Source organism: Brassica napus, chromosome C3 (genome assembly GCF_020379485.1).
Source record: "Brassica napus cultivar Da-Ae chromosome C3, Da-Ae, whole genome shotgun sequence".
Lineage (NCBI taxonomy): Eukaryota > Viridiplantae > Streptophyta > Magnoliopsida > Brassicales > Brassicaceae > Brassica > Brassica napus.
The window spans coordinates 40761071-40783109 of NC_063446.1; the positions used below are offsets into that span (position 1 = coordinate 40761071).

The 22039-nt window shown below is 32.4% G+C and overlaps 1 protein-coding gene and 1 pseudogene across 1 annotated transcript; both read right to left on the minus strand.

Moving 5' to 3' along the window:
- Window positions 1–6203: 6203 nt before the first annotated feature.
- LOC106424863 (rac-like GTP-binding protein ARAC10) lies at window positions 6204–8475 on the minus strand. The gene is made up of 8 exons (XM_048750728.1): window positions 8141–8475; window positions 7551–7638; window positions 7302–7411; window positions 7132–7195; window positions 6988–7055; window positions 6829–6894; window positions 6638–6750; window positions 6204–6551 (listed from the first exon to the last, which is right to left on the minus strand). The coding sequence occupies exons 1-8, from the start codon at window positions 8243–8245 to the stop codon at window positions 6515–6517; spliced, it is 651 nt and encodes a 216-aa protein (XP_048606685.1). The 5' UTR covers window positions 8246–8475; the 3' UTR covers window positions 6204–6514.
- Window positions 8476–14963: 6488 nt separating this feature from the next.
- On the minus strand, window positions 14964–15764 carry LOC125583571 (annotated as a pseudogene).
- Between the last annotated feature and the right edge of the window lie 6275 nt (window positions 15765–22039).

Below are 22039 nucleotides of genomic sequence, written 5' to 3' on the forward strand. Positions count from 1 at the left end.
GCTAGTTTTCCATCTTGGCTTAGCCACCTTTTTGTATAGGCCACCTTTTTTGTATAGGCCTCAATTTGATTGATGTCGATCCTCTTTTATCAGCTTGTAACAATTATATATCAATGCAGTAATAGTGTTTTAAAAAAAAGTGGATGCAGTAGATCGAATAAATTCTTTGTGATTACTATCAACATGGTAAATAGGGCATCACTTGAAGGCATCCACATGGTCTGATTTTATACTAAACTCGACTGGAGAATCTTAAGTGGTATTGTCTAAATTGTATACATAAGCATAAAACTAGAGATAATGAGGAACACGCATAAAAGATATATGTCGCGTCCACCTTTTTCATCTGTAATCCCGTGATCTTTACATAAAACAATTATAAAGATATACTTTAACGTAAAAACGACAATATTTGTAATCGATTTATTTGGACGAGATATATTCCACATTTCCACTGGCTGATGGGACTCAATTTTTAATTTGGCCAACAAGCTTCTCGAGTACAACTTTATCAAGATAAACGAGGTTACTATTAAGAGGAGCTATGTATGTTTATATTTTATTTTGATTTTCTACATTACAGTTACTATTATTGTTTGTTTTAAGTTATAGCTCAATGTTTTTGTCAATGATGCATCGTTTTCAAATGAATTTATTGTAATTACTAGCACAGCTGTTTTGACTCTTACCTTGTGTATATATATATTGCCGACAAATTGCAATGTATAAATAGTGTTTATATTTCTTTGTAAAATACTTATATGATCGGAAACCCACGTTTATAAACAGCACAAACAAAAACCAGTCATGTGTTAGACATTTAGATTAATCTATCTTATTAAAATTTAATAGAAGTATAACTATAAATTAACCTTTAATTTTTTAAATTATTTACAATCATATGCCACTGAAATAATAAATTTACTTACCTTTTAGTATTCTTGTCTTTTATAGTTTAATTATCTATCTTATTAAAATAGAAGTACAACTATAAATTATCTTATTAAAATATAAGTACAACTATAAATAAACCCTTAAGTTTTCAAATTATTTACAATCATATGCCACTGAAGTAATAAATTTACCTACCTTTAAGTATTCTTGTTTTTTATAGTTTAATTAATGCATTTTTCTAAAATAAAGTATAACAAATTATGTTTAATTATTTAAAGAATATTTTCTATAATCTAGCTAAACAATAAATTATACTTAATCAATGTCAAAAATGTAACAAGATTTTATTATTACGGGGTGGTTATTTTTTATTTTGGTATATTAACTATGTCTAAAAAACATAAAAGTGTTATAAAAGTACATAATATAAACCACACATTATAAATAATATATTGAATTATTTAATCATATAAATCAAATATAAAAATAGATAATCATTTTATTTTACATTAAAATTTTGATCCATAAAAAATACATTTGCACAAACACAGGTTACATTTTTAAAATATGGTTGTAACAGTTGACGGATCAAAAAATAAAATAAAAATATTCACTATAAATTATAAAATGATTGTGTTTAGAAATATATTAAATAATTATTTAATATATATAAATTTTAAAAATGTATATTACCATTTATATAAGATAAATTTATTTTTTGCTAAGCAAAACGAATATCCGCGCGGGTGCGCGGATCAAGATCTAGTCTAATATATTAAAACATAAATACAAATAAAAACTACTCCTTAAACTTACAACTTAATTTCACTAGCTAACATAGCGGGATACTTCCATAGGGACTTGTATTACATTGGTTGTTCTGTTCCGGTCTGGTTTCCCAGACCACCTCAAGCTTGAGTAATAAAATAGCCGTTTGAAGAAAAAAAAAAAACTTACAACTTAATTACACTAGGATGCCAGCCACTGAGTTAATTATTAAACATATATTTAAGTATTACTAGATCCTAACCCGCGCGCCAGTGCGGATATGAATTTACAGTTTTTAATTATTTATTTTATTAAATGATGTATTTGTAAAATTCATTCATATTATATTCATTAAGTAAATATTTTTTTTCTGCATCTTAAACTATCTATTTTTTTTTACGAATGTGTGATATCATATAAAAAATGAGTATACATAGTTAATTAGATAATTGTAAAAACATAAATTTTTCTTTCGTTTGCGATATCATATAAATAATGATCCGCCCAGTTAACAAAAATCATGATTTTTTTTATGTATAATTTTTTTTTTGACCATTTTCTTAAAACTATATTAAATTATACATATTTTAATTAGAATATTTTTAATATCTTTACCTTTTTATTTGAAATGCGACTCAATATTTTTTAAAAATTTATAACAAAATATTTAAAAAATATTTTTAGAATTTGTTTGAAAAATATGAAAATTACATTTTAAATTAAAACTATCCTCAAAAATGATAAGTTTTGATGTAAAGGAAAACTCAAATTATGTCAAAAATAATTATATTCAATGATAATAACAATTTAAATTGATTATTTTTTAAAAAAATACATTTACTCAAATATAAAAAGAAAATATTATAATTAAATAATAAAAAATATAAATAAAAACATAAATTTAGCAAATTACAACTGAATTATATTATGCTAAAATTTTATTTCTAACAATTTAGCAAATGACAAATGAGTTATGAGCAAATAATACCATATAATTTTTTAAAACATAGCTATTCTTAAATATTTTTTGAATAAATAAATATTTTTTAATTTAATTAACTGAATATAATATCCGTACAATTGTGTGAGTCAAATTCTAGTTTTATTGATGCATGTTATATATTAATGCTGTATGTTTTAGATAACATTTTAATGATGCACGTTTTTTAAAATTTTCATTATTAAAATTATGCATGTAAGGATAACTCATGAGTTTTTTTTGTTGATTAAATGACATTATGTCCAAGTTTATTTAAGGATATTTTATTAAGGTAATTCAAAAAGACAAACAATAAAGTAGGAAGTTTAAATTCATTTAAGCATATTTCATTAATGTAACTGGAAAGACAAGTAATAAATTAGACAGTTTTATTCGTTTTATGATATTTCATAAATACAACTGAAAAAACAAGCAAAAAAATAGAGAGTTTAATTAATGAAGTGAAAACATTTTCAAATGGGTACTTCTCTTTTAATAATATAGATTTCTTTTAACTTTTTAGTAATACAGGTTTCCTAAATTAATCTAACATAACTCGGCAATTAAATCAAGTTCTAGAAATCAAATACAATCAATGCAACATTCCTATTTAATGCCTTGCCAATGTCTACGGATGAAATTTATCAAACCATAATCTTTAATATTCTCCTAATCATCATCTTTACGTATAGCTAAAGATTAAGCCAAAACAAAGCAATGAAATGTTGAATTAATGGAATTCTTTATATTAATCAACAATTCTCTATATTATATCATACAAGTTTAATTCATTTATATTACCACAAGATCGACATATGCAATATTTGAACAAAATATATAAATAAAATCCGTTTAGCCAAATTTAAATCCATTCGTTTAGTAACAATAAAATCTTTTAATAACAATAAAATCCATGATTTAAACAAATGATTTCAACTATACCAAAATCTCCCGTATAAGAAAACTGGCAACTATACCAAAATCTCCCGTATAATAATAAACTATCACATTAGTCAAAACAATTAAATTTATATTTTAGTAATTTATAGTCGTTTTATAAAATTCAAAAGATAACGTATAAGAAAAAATCTATTTTTTTATTCTTTGATTAATGTGATAGTTTATTTTCTTTTAATAATATAAAATTGAACTAAAAGAATGGAGGATAAAAAATTGTTATCAAATATTTATTATTCATAATCATTAATTGCGATGTATATCAATAATATTAGGTAATTTCATAGCTTTTATTTAAAGAAATAATAGAGAATATTTTTTTGTACACTACTAATTAATTCGATGGTTAGTTTAATAAAAACTATAATATATGATAAGATGAACCAACATATTTTTTTTAAGAATTCTAAAAATAATTTTCATTACGTGACTACAAAAAAATGTTATAATGCTCCAGGATTAATATATAGGAGATAATATCAGAAGTTAAATTTTTATTTAAAATAATTATTTAAAATAAAAGGTATGACATATATAAAATTAAACTAACTAATCGAAACAACTAAAATACCATCAAATAAGATATGAGTTACATGCAATATTATTTTACTTGCTTGAATGTCTATCGACAATCAATATGTGTTAACCAACACCATATGAAAAATATTTTAAAAGATAACTAATCTTATATTTGACCCATAAAAACGAAGTAAATATCCATGCGGGATGTACAGGTCAACAACCAGATATCTAAATTACATCGCATAAATGTTTCAATATAAAATTACTTGATGTAATATGATTACAATTTACAAATTAATATAGCATTAAATACGAATACAAATCAAAATGTAAAATTAAATTTCTGCGCGGTCGTGCGATCAACGTCCAGTAATTTTTACAATTGCATGCACAATAAACAATTACCTGTTTTACCCGAAATATAAACATATCAAAAAAATCTCATGCATGTTTCGTTGAATGGGTTCGCTTCGAATTTTCTTGATATGGTCTTTCACACGTTATTCATGCGAGCCTTTAAGGCAACACACAAGATTTGAACATTTGAAATGAGATTTGAATACATTATTTAATTACGTCAGTCAGTCATGTACTAGTATATATAATTAATTTTGAGTATCCGACATGAAAACTCGGTAATTAATTGATGGCTAGCTAACCAGCTAAGATTGTTTGAAGGAACTTTGCACGTGATTGAGAATCTGGCTTGAAACATTAAACAAGAATGCTAATTAAACCACTAATTAGCGAATCATGTATTTGAGCTATCAAGTATTTTGTAGGAGCGGGTTTTCAATACTATAATAAACATTGAAATTGGAAACTCACAAGTTGTTGTCAAAGTTGATATCGACGCAATGTTCTGAAATTTTATCATTTTGTTATGTAGTATGATTTGATATCAATTCTATCTTTTTTTGCTGTCTATCTTTAAAATAAGTCATTGTTTAATTTGTTTCGAGATTTCTTTTGCTCAAAAAATAGTTACAAAAATTCTCCAATTTGTTGTAGTGGTCCTACGAGTGGGGAGTATTATTGAGTTATTATTACCGTGAGTGTGAACCCAGGCCTAAAAAGTGTGATACAAGAATGAAAAAACAAACAAAAGTGTTTTTAGGAAATCAAAAGCCGACAGAAAAGGATGAAATAGAAATCAACTAATTAATTTAATCGAAAAAGGGAAAAAGTGGGGACTGAGGAGAGGGTGCACATGGGGGTGGGAGAGCAAGCTTTTTTTTGGCGTACCTTTGGGAAATTACACAATACAAAAACTCTCATGTGCCTTCTCTACAAAATTTGATAAGATTACAATCTCATAAAAACCAATCTTAGCTAACACGATGACGGGCTTGATTGATATGATATGATAACACAAGTTTTCAAAATATACAATCCGTAATACTGCAGTGTCTGATTTACACTTGGATGTAAGGTGTTTAAAAAGTGTTACTATTCTCAAAACGCGTTGATAATATTTGCAAGCCAAGTTACAAAAAAAAAAAAAAAAAAAATTAGTTATAATGCACATGTTTATGAGCGAGTTAGTTTTATTGCACAGTTCTATATAGTAAGGAATGTCAAAGTTTATGAGAAAACAAAAAAAAAACAGAAAGGCTGGCTCATGGTTGGTTGAGATCTAAGAGCCAGTCTGCTCCTGTCTTTCTCTGTTCCCCATACCCAATGAAAAGATGTTCCTCCGATCTCACCAACTGATAAATAAATAAGTAATAATGCACACTAGTTTCTTTAGTTTGTGACGTGATGAATAAGTGTGGGCAATAGTGTTATCTTTCAACCTTTTTACCGTGTCTAACACAAAAGGTCCTTTTCAAAAAAAGAGCAAACAAAAAGAAAGGAAAAGGTATATTTACTTTGAGCCGGTTAAGGCCCAAGTTTGGCAAGACTGTTTTTCCGGCCCATTGGAATTATGTTCCGTGATGTTTTGATGAAACTCTGCGTTTTGATCATTGACTGCCTTTGGGACTGATCCACTACTGGTTTCTTCTCAAGCCGTTTCTTGTCTATAGTAGGCTCTCATCTCATCAGAACTTTTTATTCTCTGTTACAAACAAAAATGCTAATATAGTGGACTGAAACATTTAAACATAATTGAGTTAGTAATAAGTAAGCGCTCTCTATCTCTCTTACAATGTAAACTATTGATTGATTAGAGGCTAATCATCTCTCTTACATTATTTTTTTTTTGAATTATACACAGTTTTCCCAAAGGCTTCCCAGGCCCAAGGGACTAATCTGTGTCGCTGCGGCCCGAATGTTAAATTTCGCAGTGGCCGGGAATCGAACCCAAGTGGCCTCTCTTACATGATTCCATACATATATATGTAACTCATTTTATAACACAAACTCAAGAGTGGTGGACTTTTGCCATCAACATCAATGCCGAGTCACTATCCTCCCACACAGAACGTTTCTGTCCGAAAAACAAAGAGGTAAAGTCAGTATCTTTCAAAAGGAATGTAGAGGCAAGAGTTTGTTGGGGTTTATATATAGACTCACGATAAACAGCCATGATTAGACTTTTGCTTCTTCGTTTTCTGCGTCTTCTCCTTTTGTTTAACCACCGGTTTGATCACTTCCTTGATCGCTGAATCAAAAACTGCTTTCACATTCTGCAAAATGTAAACTTTCAATTGTCAATCAGAAGAGAAGGGTTGTCTACAATGAATGTGATTCAATGTAAAGGTAACCTGTTGAGTTTTCGAGCTACATTCAATGTAATATGTCGCACCGATTAGCTTACGCAATTCCTCTCCCTGTGTGTGACATATTGGAATGTGTTTATCAAACATATACGAAAAGGAACTCTACAAAGTCTTAGTATATGGCGATTACTGAGATGATCAAACCTGTGCAGTAGTTACAGGGGATAGTCCAGGATGGTCAGCCAAATAATGCTTATTATCTTCACGGAGATCTACGTACATGGATGTTGTAAGAATCATTAATAAGAGGAATCTGTTGGTAAAAAAATGCTCATCAGTTATCTTTACCTAGTTTGGTACCAACAAGGACTAATGGAACTCCTGGGGCAAAGTGTTGGAGTTCAGGGATCCACTGACTCAACAAGATAGAGTCGTATTAGCATTAGAAATGACTCAGATACTGATATTTTCGTTTCCAACATAAGAGAGAAGGATGAATCAATCTTCAAAAATCTAACCTTTTTATAAACATTCTCGTAGCTAGCTCGGCTGACCAAGGAGAAAGACAGGACGAAAACATCTGCTCCTCTGTAACTTAAAGGCCTTAATCTGTTGTAGTCTTCTTGCCCTGCAACACAAAACACAACAGGGGAACAAAGTTAAATTCAAAAGGAAAAAGTAGTTCTCAAGAAAGCCATCAATCAAATATGAAATATGGTTATTGTTCATGCAACAACCTCAAATATGGATATTATTAGTATTCATACCAGCAGTGTCCCATAGGCCTAGGTTCACAGTGGTGCCTTCAACTACAACGTTTGCACTAAAGTTGTCAAAAACTGTTGGTATGTAGTCCTGTCCATATATCAAACCACAACGAGATGGTAACTTATTTGAGCTTATATATATATATATATATATATATATATATATATATATATACAGAATATGGTGAAATTATGAAGAAGAATCCAGAGATAAACTATAAAGCTGAAGAACTAAAGACACAAAAAGCTGCAAAAAACCCAACCTAGATGAGGGGCCATACACACTTGATAAAACCTTGGAAAAGATAAATTGAATTTCAAAGCTATCCAAAAGTTTGATCTGTACTCATCCACAATCTCTAGAAAAGGAGCTAACTTTGAAATACCCAGATAGATTCCAAGAATCTTTAAGAAAAGGGGGGGGGGGGACCTTAATAAACATCTCTGAGGAAAAAATTGGAAATTTGAACTAAATCTGATAAACCCAGATGAGATTTTCATTTTTTGGGGTCAAAAACCCAGATGAGATTCTTGATCAAAATATTTCAGAAAGAGAGAGAGAGAGAGATGTAATGAATGAAGTAACTCACAGTAGGGAATTTGTTGCTGGTGTAGCAGATGAGCATACAGGTTTTACCTACGGCGCCATCACCAACAGTCACACATTTTATGAACTTTGAAGCAGTTGAAGCCATTGATTGAATCTCAACTCACATACACAGCCAAACCCAAGAAGACGAAGAAGAAGAAGAAGAATGAAATAGAGAGATAGATTAAGTGGGATTACTTTAACGAGGAAGATGAGTTAAAATATAAAGCAAACCGCACAACAGAACATACATGCAAGGAAGCCCCCTGCCTTTTTTCTTTTCTTTTCTGTTTGCTCTTTTCAATATTTCCAAGAAAATTATGTCAGTTCTATTCGAATACAAAAGACTGTAATAATCTTGTTTTTCATTAAATGACCATCTGTATTTTGTTTTAGTTTTTTGCTGTTGTTATTATGTGTGTTTGTTGGCTAGGTTCCATTAAGTTAAACTGAATCATACTCCGTCTGTTTCAAAATACTTGATGTTTTGGGTGTATGCACAAAAATTAAGGTATACATTTTTTTCTAAAAAATAACATTAAAAATATAAACCAAAATTAATTCAGTCAATCCTTAAAAATAAATATAAAACATCATTGATCACACATTTTTTAATAAAATTAAGATTAATATAAAAATTAAAAACATCATCAATTTTGAAACATCAAAAAATTTCCAAAATATCATCTATTTTGAAACGGAGGGAATACATTATTAAAAGGCATTGGTAATTGTAGAAATGTATACCAAAATAGCTATTCTCGCAAGTTAATACTAGTAATTAATAGTCACGTTGAGCATCAGTGACATGCTGATATCGTATACGTTTAAGCGAATACATACGTTTAAGCGAATACATGTTTTGTTAGTCACGATATCACATAAAAATTGAAACGAATTAAAACAACTGAAACCATCATTTCAACAAATATTTAATAAGAAAGGGAGTATTAACTTTTCTACAATGAAATGTTGTAATCCTACTTTTGATTATAAGAATAAATATACCGTTTCTGTTAAAGCTGAAAATACAAATAGTGTTTGAACTATAAAATTTTATTTTAAGATATTTATTTATTATATATACTAGGGGTATTGCTTCCGCGCAAGCGCGAAGTTGTAGACATATTTTTTGTTTCATCTCAATATTTATTAGGGTTATTGTAGCCTTGAATTTTGCGTTTTGGGTTGATCATTGTTTTTTAAGTTTTTTATTGTTACAAGGTTAGAGTTGTGATGATGTACTGTGTATGCATTGTTCTCCACTCATGAAAGATTAAACTGTGTTAGTAATGTGATTGATATAGTTCGTGTTGTTACTTGCTGTGTCACTGAGACTTATTATTTGTTTGTCTTTTTATTTTGTTACTTGTACTGTTGAGATTACATAAATTATATTAAGTTTGTTGAGAGTACTTTTTGTTTTTGGATATTTTTTCTCCAGTTTAGTTGTATGTATTAAGTAATAATTTTTTTTATTCTTATTATGTCGGTTATATGTTTTTTTTACTTTTAAATTTGTTGTTTTTACCGGACCTTTAAAACAAATATATGAAGACTTGTAGAAATAACTATAAAATTAGTGACAATTAGTATTTGGGTCTTAATGAGTTTTAAACGAATATATGTATTTCTCATAAGAAGACAATAGCGTTGGCATGTTGATACTGAGATGTAAGCTATTTTTATAAGACAAGAGGAGTGAGCAGGTGGAGATGTTGTTGCCACCTTTGTATCTTTTGGGATTGTCTCTTGTATCTCCTGGTGTGGCTGTGTTTGTTTCTCTTTTATTTGATGGATAATATGTAAACATAAATCATTGTTAGTTGTATTTATCAGAGTTTGTAACTTACTCTGCTTTTTTTGTTGAGGTAATTTCACTGATCTTGGTTGTCGTCTTCGTCTTTTTCGTAAGCATATGTGAAAGTAAGTTTGTAAATTGTTAAATATTTGGCCGTGTAGTTTATATTTGTTTAGCTGGCTCAATGTATGTGTCGTTGAGTTTTAGTTGAGTTGATTGGTTTGATATATTTGTTTTGAAGTTTATTTGTAAGATCAGACAAAAAGAGAGGTGATCATTAATGATTTATCTTTTTTGGGATTCTAGTTTTTGGTGTTTTGAATGTTTGGGTTATTGTGATTTCTTTTAAACAGTAAAATAAAGATTTGTGCAAAATTAGATTGATAAGTAAGAGAGATAAATAGACGACCACAAATTTTGGGTATGAAATATTTTTGATTATTGATGTTAGCACAATATAAACAGTAATATAAAGAGAATTATGTGTTGATTGTTTCTTACGGATCAATGAGGAGACGAATAACGACTCGAGTTGTTTCTTTGGTGAGGCCAGAGCCCTGGACAGAACGGATTTGCCCAACCACATCTATGAGTTTAAATATCAGTTATGATATCAAAACATAATATAAACTCAGATGCAATATGATAATATATCTGAGCGTTCTAGGCTTGTGTTTGCAATCACTTGGAGATTGTCGAACAATCTAATCTTCACTGAAAATTGATCTCAGGAGCACCCGTGATGACTTCATCAGTAATGGTTAGTGAGATGAAACGAATGAGGAATGGATGATCAGTTTTCTTGTACATGCTTGAGCACCTAGAAACCTCAAAACGATCGACTTTCACAATGGAACCAGCTTTCAAAGATGGCATGTAATGATTAGCACGTCCGACGGGAGTAAACCCATGAATCACAGAATTTGCAAATAATATTATTCAACAAAGAATCATGAAATAAATTAAAACAATTATGTTAAATAAGTGTTATAGATAGAAGATTAACTTACCTTTTCATCAAGGAAGAGAACCGTGATTCCCACAAACTCCCTGTCTTTCTTGAAGTTCAGGGAATCCCAGAAGCGAGGAAGCCAGAGGCTATGCTCTGACTACTACGACCAAGACGGAGAGATTCGGAGGTTGAGTGACAGACGCAGGGACGCCGGTTTGACGAATTGGAGAGGCAGAGAGAAACATTTTCTAGAAGTTGGTTAAATCTAAGAGGAATCAATGAGTTTTGTGGAGATGCAGATTGGGTTCATCAAAGATGAGAATCATATATATAAGGTTTATATAGGGGCTACAAATCAGGAACATTTATGATCAAGCAATTTAAGATGTGGACATGAAGAGTTCACCGGTGAAAAATTAGATTACGAACAGACACATGGCGCAACTCTGTAACTCAGATTTGTTTGAGACAATGATGAAAAGAACTCAAACTCATGTTAAACGACAACAATTTACAATATGAGAAAACTATAATTGTTGTAAACTTGAGTTTTTTCATATAACGTGATGAATCTCATTTAAAAATGAAACCCATAACGCACTTGTAGGCCCGACCCTCAGAGGAAGCCGAAAAGGCAAGAACTTCCGACCTTCATAAATATATATTAGGTTATAAATATATATTAGGTTCGATCATCAATGTACAAAGTATCATTTAGCTTAGTGGTATAAATGTTGGTGTTTATATCTCAATAACCCGGGTTCAAGCCATGGACTTGACATCTTTTCACATTTTTTAAAAGTGTAGCCCACAAAACACTGACGTGGCGCGTTAAGGAGTGAACAAAAATTCATTTATTATAATATAAATTTGGATAAAATGACCTTTTATGCTGTTAAAAAAATGGGCTTTTACGTGGACCTATATATTTTTTATAAAAATTATCATCGAATTTCACTCAATAATGTAATATCGGCCAACCAGAGTTTCGTTGGCAACCACCAGCAATAAAATTCCAAGATTCACAAAGGATCATAGCAACTTTTCTGTATTAAAATTGAACAACTCTTACCAAATAATTCCGTTTTGTTTGTTAATAGATACAGATTGTACAAGTTCTGGTTTAGAAAGTAAAAGTGCATATTACTTTATATGTGTTTGGATAATGGTTTATAGGTGGAAGTTGGAGCAGACTTGTGTAGGATATCTACCAAAAGCGTAGACAAATGATTAACAAAGTCATATACTATAAGATATATTTTTATAAGATAAAATAATTATTAGAGTAATACCTACGACTACATCGACGCAACCACCATAGCTATGAAACGCAAAAGTATGTTAGCTGGAGAGGTGTTCACAAGGAGAGGACCACGGGGCTTTTGCTCTTTAGCTTAAAGGTGTACTAGATATTGATCCGAGCTAAAGCGCTGATAATTTTTTTGTAAAAATTTTATATAATCATATTTTTTTCTTCATTTAAAGTAGGTGTGGACATAAAATTCGTAACCCAAAATCAGTACCGAACTCAAACCAAAAAAATAATTCATACCTGTCTGAAATGAAAGAAATCCATAATAGTTCGTGTAGGGTGGTACACCACATATCCTAACCCGAAGTGTTATTAGGTGAATCCGAACGGACAACCTGAAAAACCAAGAAAACTCCAAAAAACTCAAAAAACCGATCCAAAATTCCAAATTAATCGCAAATATAAATATTTGAAACATAACATGTACTTCAAATATTTAATTCCATAATTATTTTGAAATTATATCTAAAAATAAGTATTAAATCCCCAATAAGTACCTTAAATATTCAATCCTATATAAATAAGTTTATTTTTTATATTTTGCTTTTCAATTTTGAATTTAACTTCGAATATATCCGAACCAAACTCACATAACCTGAATCGGAACAATATATGATTACTTTATGGATTTTATATGTGATACAAATTAGAAGCACAACCGATGTGTAATATCTGACTCGATCTGTACTTACAAATTTACCAGAATGAGATTTAGGATGTGATATAAATTAGAACCAAAATTCCCAATACCCAACCTATATCGCAATGGGTACATGAACGCTCAAGTATAATTTAAGTATGTTTATGTTTTGTTCAATTAGTTTTATATTTGATAAATATTTTATATGTGTTGAAATAACCCGTAAAACTATACTCATAAAAATATCAAAAATAATATGTTCCAACATATCATTAAATATTAATGACTGTTACTATTTATTTTAATATATATATATATATATATATCTAATTTTAACTATTTATTTTATCATATATATATATATAATTTTAATATTTTATCTATAAGAATTATATTATATGTATTTGGTGAGGGTTTTAAAGAATTTGTTTCTTGCATTTGAATTAAAGCACAATTGTATATATGAATTAGTAGGCTTATTTAATTCTTTTTAAATTAATATTATTTATCTAAAAGTATTGTTAATATAAATTGAATTCATTATTTTTAAAAAAATATATTAGTTATTTAGTTCCTTAATTCTAGGATATGATATATATTTAATAATAATTAAGTTAGATATAAGTAGAAATAATAGAAAAGCTAATTAAATGTAATGGTCTAACTTAAACTATTTGTAAGTAGATAAAAATAGGATCCTAAATTAATAGATTAGATTGTTTTTAGAATTTTACTACCAGTTATTCCCACCCAATAGAATTTTATAGTGAATTGTCTACTTAATTGAAATACAAACCTAAGGGTTATAATCCCTGTTGGGGAACGCGCTAGGCACTAGGCACTAGTCCGGCGGTCGGGCTGGGCCTAGCGTAGGCCTGGACATAAAATCAATAATCTGAAATCCGAACCGAATCCGAACAGAAAAACCTGATCCGTATCCGGTCCGAAATGTAAAAAATACCTGAATGGATCTTGTAAGGTGGTACAAAACATATACGAACCCGAAGTGTTATTAACCGAACCCGAACGGGTAACCCGAAAAACTGAAAAAACCAAAAAATCCGAAAAGATATTCGAAAAAACCGTTCCGAATGTCCAAACTAATATACAATATAATTATATGAAACATGAATATATACTTCAAATATTCAATTTCATATTTATTTTTGATATGATATCTAACGATAAGTATTTAAAATTTAAATAACTACTTTAAATACTTAATTATATATACATAAGTATATATTTCTTATGTTTTGCTTTTAAATTTAAGATTTTATTTCGGGTATATCCGAACCGATCCGATATAACCCGAACCCGAATGATATATGGTTACTTTATGGGTTCTATGATGTGATACAAAACCGATCCGAACCCGATGTGTTATATCCGAACCCGACCCGTACTTGTAAATTTACTAGAATGGGACCTATGAGGTGTTATAAAAAAGAACCGAAATCCGAAAAACCCGATCCGAACGCCAACGGGTACCCGAACGCCCAGGCCTAGCCTAGCGCTTAAAGAGAAAATTAGGGATTAATCAGAAATTATGCAGAGCAAAATTTTTAGATTGTTTACTTTGTTATAAACATGTTAATCTTTAATTGTGTATAACATTAATACATTTTCATGTTTAAGATTGTATAAAACACACAAATAGAATATATAAACTTAATATAGTGTAATTTTCATCAAAATTATGAATATAAATGATATTTATAAAATTTTAGATCAAATAAATTAATAAAAATATTATTAAAGATAAAAAAAAAAAAGAGATTAGGCGGCCCGTCCCGCTAGGTGGTCATTTAAGCGGTCTAGGCGGAAAAAAATTGGATATCCGATTTTTTAAATCGATTTGGCATAAATCGGGGCGAAAGAGTGATGCGTAGCGGCCGATTTTTAGAAGAGGGTTATAATACATGCTTGTGATTTTATTGTTTAGTGTTCTTGACAGATCTTCTTCCACTGTTGTGAGAATGTTTGCTTGTGGTGCAGTGATCGAATCGACGTACGTCCAATATCAGGGAATGAGTAGATAGAGATGGACACAGTCACACATACATAAAATTTGAGTAGTGAGAATGCTTTTACACTAATTAATGACTACATGTCATCGTTTAAATGAAATGATGAACTTAAACATTACTTCCACATATCTGTACAGCTAATTTACATCATTGCATCAACCGTTTCAAATTCAGTATCCCCAAAAAAGAAACAAAACAAAACAAAACGTCTCGCAAAAATTAATTCGATGATGAAAAAGTAAATAATTCAACGTTGATCGTATTTTTAATTATCATAAACAGAAATAAAGGAAACGCAATTAACGCGACAGTCAACGAACTTGACGGCCTTTCCGTCGCCGCCGCCTGTAACGCAAACGCGTTTCGTACACGCGCCCACTAACTCTCCAATATCTCGTTATGCGGCGTCAACGCAGTCGAAGACGCCGGAGATTTTCCAGAGGAGACCGGAACGGAAGCGTAGCGAGTGGAGAAGCTTCGGAATCCACCCAAACCGACGTACTCGTCGTCGTCGTCGGCGTCGAAATTTAGAGAGTAACTCAGAGGATCGTACTGAAACTTCTCGCTGGCGTCTCAATCACGGCCGCGACGTGGATCGCAGTTAAATCGCCGAATGAAAGTCTTCCAACGTGGACCCGCTACGATTTCAGACCACTCTCGGATCATAAGAGCCGCCCGTTTCCACCACGGTGGCTCGTCTCCGTGGTCAACGCTGTGATTATCATCAACGGTCCGAATTCTTCCCCAGGAGGAGTATGTGGAGCTTCTTGATCGGAAGGTGGGGAAACACGAGCAGCAACGTGGAAGGTATCGGGTTTCCGGATCCTGGACTGGGTCCGATTGCACAATTTTCATGGCCCAAACAGAGAGAAGAGATGTTTTTAGTCAATAGTGATGAAACTGAAACTGATTGCATCATCTATATATATATATATATATATATATATATATATATACACACTTCTTCTACTAACAAATTGTTTTTTTTAGACAAAAAATCATATTTAAGCTAAAGTAATATTCCATACATCAACTAATAATTCCCTTAATGAATGTTACGAGAAGAGATGTCACAACAAACTTAATAATACTCCTAACATATTGTTAGTTTGCAAAAAAGAAAACATGCATATTGCCTATCATAAAAATTTAAATAACATAAGCAATATGTATGTGTATATATATGTATGTTCTACAAAACTGTTTGTGGAAATCATGGAGATTTCATATATAAAATGTTTTCGCAGTATATGTTTATATTTTATAAAGTCAACGAATTGTTTTCGCAGTATATGTTTATATTTTATAAAGTCAACGAATTTTTCTATATCTTTTTTTTTTTTTAAAACAAGTGTGTGATACATAATCATATTTTTACCAATAATTTTCAGTTATCAATTTGTACTCTATATATATCATCTTTGATAGTATTAAGAATATATAATCAACAAATGTACAATAATCAGTAATCAGCAACACATTAATATTTCAGAAATTTTTGAAAATATATCGTATGTATGAGTGACTTTCAAAATTTTGCAACTGGCGCTTAGAAAAAGACATGGCACCATAGTCCTCAATTTTTGAATTTTTATATACGTTTTCTTGTTTTTCGGATTAACTAACAAAAATTGTTGTAAGTATTTTTTTCATTCTTTTTAGGATGAACATTGGAGAGAAAAATGGTCTTACGAAATAAGATTATCCCCTATATATTAATTGAGAATCATTCAAAAAATTATAATATTAGGTTTGTACTAATTAAAAAGAAACTATGCATAGGTGTCAATTAAGTAGGATGATAATTTAGCTTACGTGACAACTTAAAAATCAATTGAAAAAATGTTGGTCCAAAATCTAATTACTAGGGAACATTATATTAACCCGAAATATAAAAAGCATGCATTTTTTTCTTAAATAAAAGCTATATAATTACCTAAAATGATTAACATATATATGACAATTAATGACTATGAACAATAAAGATTTAATAACAATTTTTGCATCTTTCCTCATTTTTATTTAATTTTATATTATTAAAAGAAATTAAACAATCACATTAATCATATAAAAAAATCAAAAAATAGATTTTTTCTTATATGTTATATTTTGAATTTTTAAAAATTTAAATTACAAAAATGAGGAAATCTTATATGTTATATTTTGAATTTTTTAAAATGACTTTAAATTACAAAAATGAGGAAACCTTATATGTTATATTTTTCTTATATGTTAAATTTTTTTTCTTATATGTTATATTTTGATTTTTTTAAAACGACTTTAAATTAAAAAATGTAAGTTTTCCTTAAGCATACGACTAAAAGCATTAAAATGACATGTATCAATTCGATGGTTGATCTGAAACCTTTCAAAACCAAATGGAAGATAAATGTTAAAATAATTCGACTTTGGAAACAATACTGTTTACTTTTTTTCAAAAATGTGTTTGGTGGAAAAAAATAAGGTTTTTGTGTCATAATTTGTTTAATGTTCAATCCGATCAGCCAATGATATATTAGTTATAGTTTAGGTCCACAATTTTTAATAAAAATTGATCCGGTCCATCGGAGAGATATTACTTAATAACAACAAAAAACATTGTATATATATAAATAAAATGATCAAATATATATAAAAATTATCGATAATATATACAAATAAATTCTCACTCGCGTAAGGCGCATGTTTTATCCTAGTTCATATGGTAAAAGATACGAATACAAATGACATATGGGGATTTTTGACATCAAGCAATCGAGTAGCAAGATATATCATATCATTCAACCTTCCTTCCAATCATCAAACTCCAAATGCTCTTTAGATATTGACTGCTCCATTTCATATTGAGAAACATAACGCTCTATACAATTCTTAGTCAATGCAAACGTGTGCTAGAAAACAAAGTTGTACATTTGTTCAAGAATGTGAAAAATAGTGGAGGTAAAAACTCAAATTTTTGAAAGAGGTGAAAATCAAACAGACGGCAAAGATTCAATCTAGAAATTTCCATCACCCTTAAATTATGGGTACATACTCCTCATAATAACGATGACCAACATTCATTGTCTTCTCCAAATGCAATGTTTGCAGCTTGATCACGTTTGGAATCGGATCATAATAGTAGGTTTTTAACCTTTCTTTAGATTCCAATCTCTTGGGTATTATCACAATCTCACCATAAGGAGTGACACCGGCGAAACAATGACCATAAGGTCCAAATCCTAAAATCTTTATTATAGTATGAGGGATGCACGGTATTATCTTAGACCATTCTTGTTTCTTCTTATGATGATCTTCCATAATCCACATCTCTGCACTATCGTCGGTGTGACGTATGCATCCTAATTTCCCCTCCAAAGTTAATTCGTTTAGCTGATTCATCTGCAGAGTTTCTTAAGGTTCTAGGAGTCTAGAACCGAGATGCTCGGTAGAAAGAATATTGGAGAGAATATTGTTGTTGAGAGTTAGAGATAAGTATGAGAAGATATGAGAAGATATGTGTAAATCTCGGTAGAGACTTGTGTATATATAACGATGTATGTATGATGAAGTAAATAACAAGTATTCTTCTAGACTTTCTCTTGTCTTTCATGGTATCAGAGTCACACAAAGATTAAAATTGGCTGTGTGATCTGAGACGAGAGAGAAAAATGGTTGAAAATAAAGAGCTAGTGGGTTCATCCAGTGCAGTGGGAGGCACGATGTCGCCTTACTACTTGGGTCCGTCAGATAATCCTGGCACAGCATTCACGCCGGTGACTCTGAATGGAGATAACTATGCCGAGTGGGCATCAGAACTTGAAAACGCCTTACGAGCTAAGCGCAAGTTCGGTTTTGTGAACGAAAGTTTGAAGATGCCAGATGAGATCATGAGAAGCCAGTGGAGGCTGAGATGTGGAGGACAGCTAATTCTATGGTTGTTGGTTGGATCAGGGTAACGATCTCGCCGGCAATTCGTTCAACAGTGCCGTTCTCGCAGGATGCGGCCAAGATGTGGATAGAGCTCCGTAAGCGTTTCTCGGTGGGAAGTGCTGTTCTTGTGCATCAGCTCAAAGCAGAGCTAGCTTCATGTAAGCAGAGCGGGTCCAGTGTCATGGACTATTTCGGGAGATTGTCACAGAAGTGGGAGGAACTCTTGAATTGTAAACCTATTCCAACTTGTACTTGTGCGGCATCAGAAATCTATGCAAAGGAGTACGAGGAGGAAAATGTGCATCAATTCCTTATGGGCCTAGATGAAGCGAGGTTTAGCAATGTCTGTACCAATATCATTGGGATGGAAGCCTTGCCGGATCTCAACTCTGTTTATCAACGTGTGGTGAGAGAGGAGAAGAGGTTGGGGGCTTCACGTGTTGAGTCTAAAGAAGCGCCAGTTGGATTTGGGACTATGAGTGTGCAGAAAGATGGAGAGGATGGAGTGACTGCGATGGCTGCGGTGGCACGAAATAGAAGTTCGGTTGTGTGCAGCAACTGTGGTCGGGCTGGTCATGAAAAGAAGGAGTGCTGGCAACTGATTGGATTCCCTGAGTGGTTTACAGAGTGGAAGCAAGCTAGTGGACGAGGAGGAAGAGGTAGAGGTCGCTGGAGATCAACCTCCAATTCCACGAGAGCAAACATGGTGCAGGCGCATGAAGGGTCATCTGCAAATACGTCTGCGAACCAGGGTCAGCTTTTGCCACAGTTCACCGCAGAGCAGTGGGCATCCTTGACATCGTTGCTTGATCGTCAAAAGTCTTCTCCGATTCCCGATCGGTTAAATGGTATGGTGCAGTCTGGTGAGGTTATTATAGACACTGGGGCATCACATCACATGACAGGGGATGTTATGTTACTTGTCGATGTTCGAAGTATCATTCCCTGTCCGGTGAGCTTTGCTGATGGTAGCTATGTGATGGCTACTAAAAGCGGTAGTCTGTGTTTATCTGCGAGTTTGACGTTGAAAGATGTTCCATTTGTTCCTAATCTGAACTGTACTTTATTGTCAGTAGCAAAGTTGCTTCGACAAACTGGTTGTTTGGCGGTATTCTCAGACACTTTGTGTATTTTGCAGGACCGTTTTACGAGGACTCTGATTGGAGCCGGTGAAGTGAAAGATGGTGTCTATGTTTATCGGGATGTAACAGTAGCGAGGGGTCACAGAGTTAAGGGTTCAGAGGATCAGACTGTGTGGCATCATCGTCTTGGACATCCTCCTTATGGTGTTTTGCAGTTTTTGCCTTTTATTTGTGGTGTTAAAGACGTCCCAAATAAATTTGGTGGATGCGATATTTGTTTTCAGTCTAAACAAACAAGAGAAGTGTTTTATGAAAGTCTTAATAAAAGTTCAGCTCCCTTTGATTTGATACATGTTGATCTTTGGGGCCCTTATCGTGTACCTTCATCGTGTGGAGCGGTATATTTTTTGACCATTGTAGATGATTTTTCGCGAGCTGTGTGGATTTATCTTTTACTGGAGAAGAGTGAGGTGACGCATGTACTGCCGAATTTTTTTGCTCTTATAAATCGACAATTTGTCAGGGAACTCAAGACGGTCAGGAGTGATAATGGTACTGAATTCGTGTGCCTCTCCAAGTACTTTACAGAGAGGGGTATAGTGCATCAAACGTCTTGCGTAGGTACTACACAACAAAATGGATGAGTAGAAAGGAAGCATATACACATTTTGAATGTTGCTCGATCACTACTCTTTCATGCGAATCTTCCTGTCAAGTTCTGGGGAGAAAGTGTTTTAACTACAGCTCATCTTATAAATAGGACCCCTACGAAAGTCCTTCATGGCAAGACACCGTATGAGCTTCTACACGGGAAGCAGCCGTCGTATGATAACCTCAAGATATTTGGATGCTTGGGTTATGTGCATAATGCGAGAAGGGATAAGGATAAGTTTGGTATGAGGAGTAAGAAATGTGTATTTATGGGTTACCCATATGGAAAAAAAGGGTGGAAGCTGTATGATATGGAGAAAGACGAGTTCTTGGTGTCTAGGGATGTAGTGTTTGATGAGACATCATATCCTTATGGTGAGAAGAAGGAGGAGGAGCTTCCGGTGGCGCAGCCTCCAATGTGTTTAGAAGTTCACGATAAAGACCTGCAGACTGAGATGATGTTGGACATGGGGAGTAGCGAATCAGTACCTGCGAGTGTGGAGGAGCAGGCCCCTGCAGATGTTGTAGAACAGCGGACAGAACCGGTGGTAGGTACACAGGAAGGAACTGTTGAAGATAGTGTTCCGATTGTGGGAGAAGAGGTACTTCTTCGGTGAGGTTGAATGATTACGTGCTTTACAATGCACAAGCTATTGCCGATAAACATGATGCCATCACCGGTCTACAATTAGACGTCTCCTCGGTGGTTCCAGGTAAACCACAAGTGTTATATCCCATTACTTATTATATATCTGATGATCAATTCTCAGAGCGTCACAAAGCCTTTCTAGCAGCTGTTAGTGCAGGAGTTATACATAAGAACTATAAGGAGGCGTTTGCTGATAAGAGATGGAATAAGACAGTTAAAGGCGAGGTGCATGCTCTTGAGCTGAATCGAACTAGGGATGTCATGGATCTTCCTCCAGGAAAGAAGGCAATTGGGTGTAAGTGGGTGTTTACAATCAAATACAATGCAGATGGTACAGTTGAGAGAAACAAAGCGAGGCTGGTTTTCTGCGGTAATCATCAGATTGAAGGTGAGGATTATGAAGAGACATTTGCACCTGTTGCGAAGATGGATACGGTGCGTACGCTCCTGGAGGTTGCGGTGGCAAAGAAGTGGGAGGTGCACCAGATGGATGTGAGTAATGCATTTCTTCATGGCGACTTGGAGGAGGAAGTATATATGAGATTACCTCCTGGTTTTCATTCAGACGATCCGGGGAAGGTATGTAAACTGAAGAAGTCCTTATATGGCCTTAAACAGGCTCCAAGGTGCTGGTTTGAGAAGTTGACATCAGCTTTGAAGCAGTTCGGTTTCGAGCAGTCGTATGAAGACTACTCCTTGTTTAGCTACGAGAAGAATGGAAAGTGTGTACGGGTTCTTATTTATGTTGACGATCTCATCGTAACAGGAAATGACCATGAGATGTTGGAGAAGTTCAAGAGACACATGAGCAAGTGTTTTCTGATGAAAGACCTCGGCAAAGCAAAGTACTTTCTTGGCATAGAGATTGCAA

Bases quoted from the DNA above. Each gene is read 5' to 3' on its own strand.
- LOC106424863 (XM_048750728.1), bottom strand. From the start codon at position 8,245: ATGGCTTCAACTGCTTCAAAGTTCATAAAATGTGTGACTGTTGGTGAT. The intron at 7,412-7,550 runs GTATGAATACTA...TTTGTGTTGCAG, and splicing joins AGGCCTATGGGACACTGCTG to GGCAAGAAGACTACAACAGA. The intron at 6,552-6,637 runs GTGAGTCTATAT...TTTTTCGGACAG, and splicing joins TCTAATCATGGCTGTTTATC to AAACGTTCTGTGTGGGAGGA.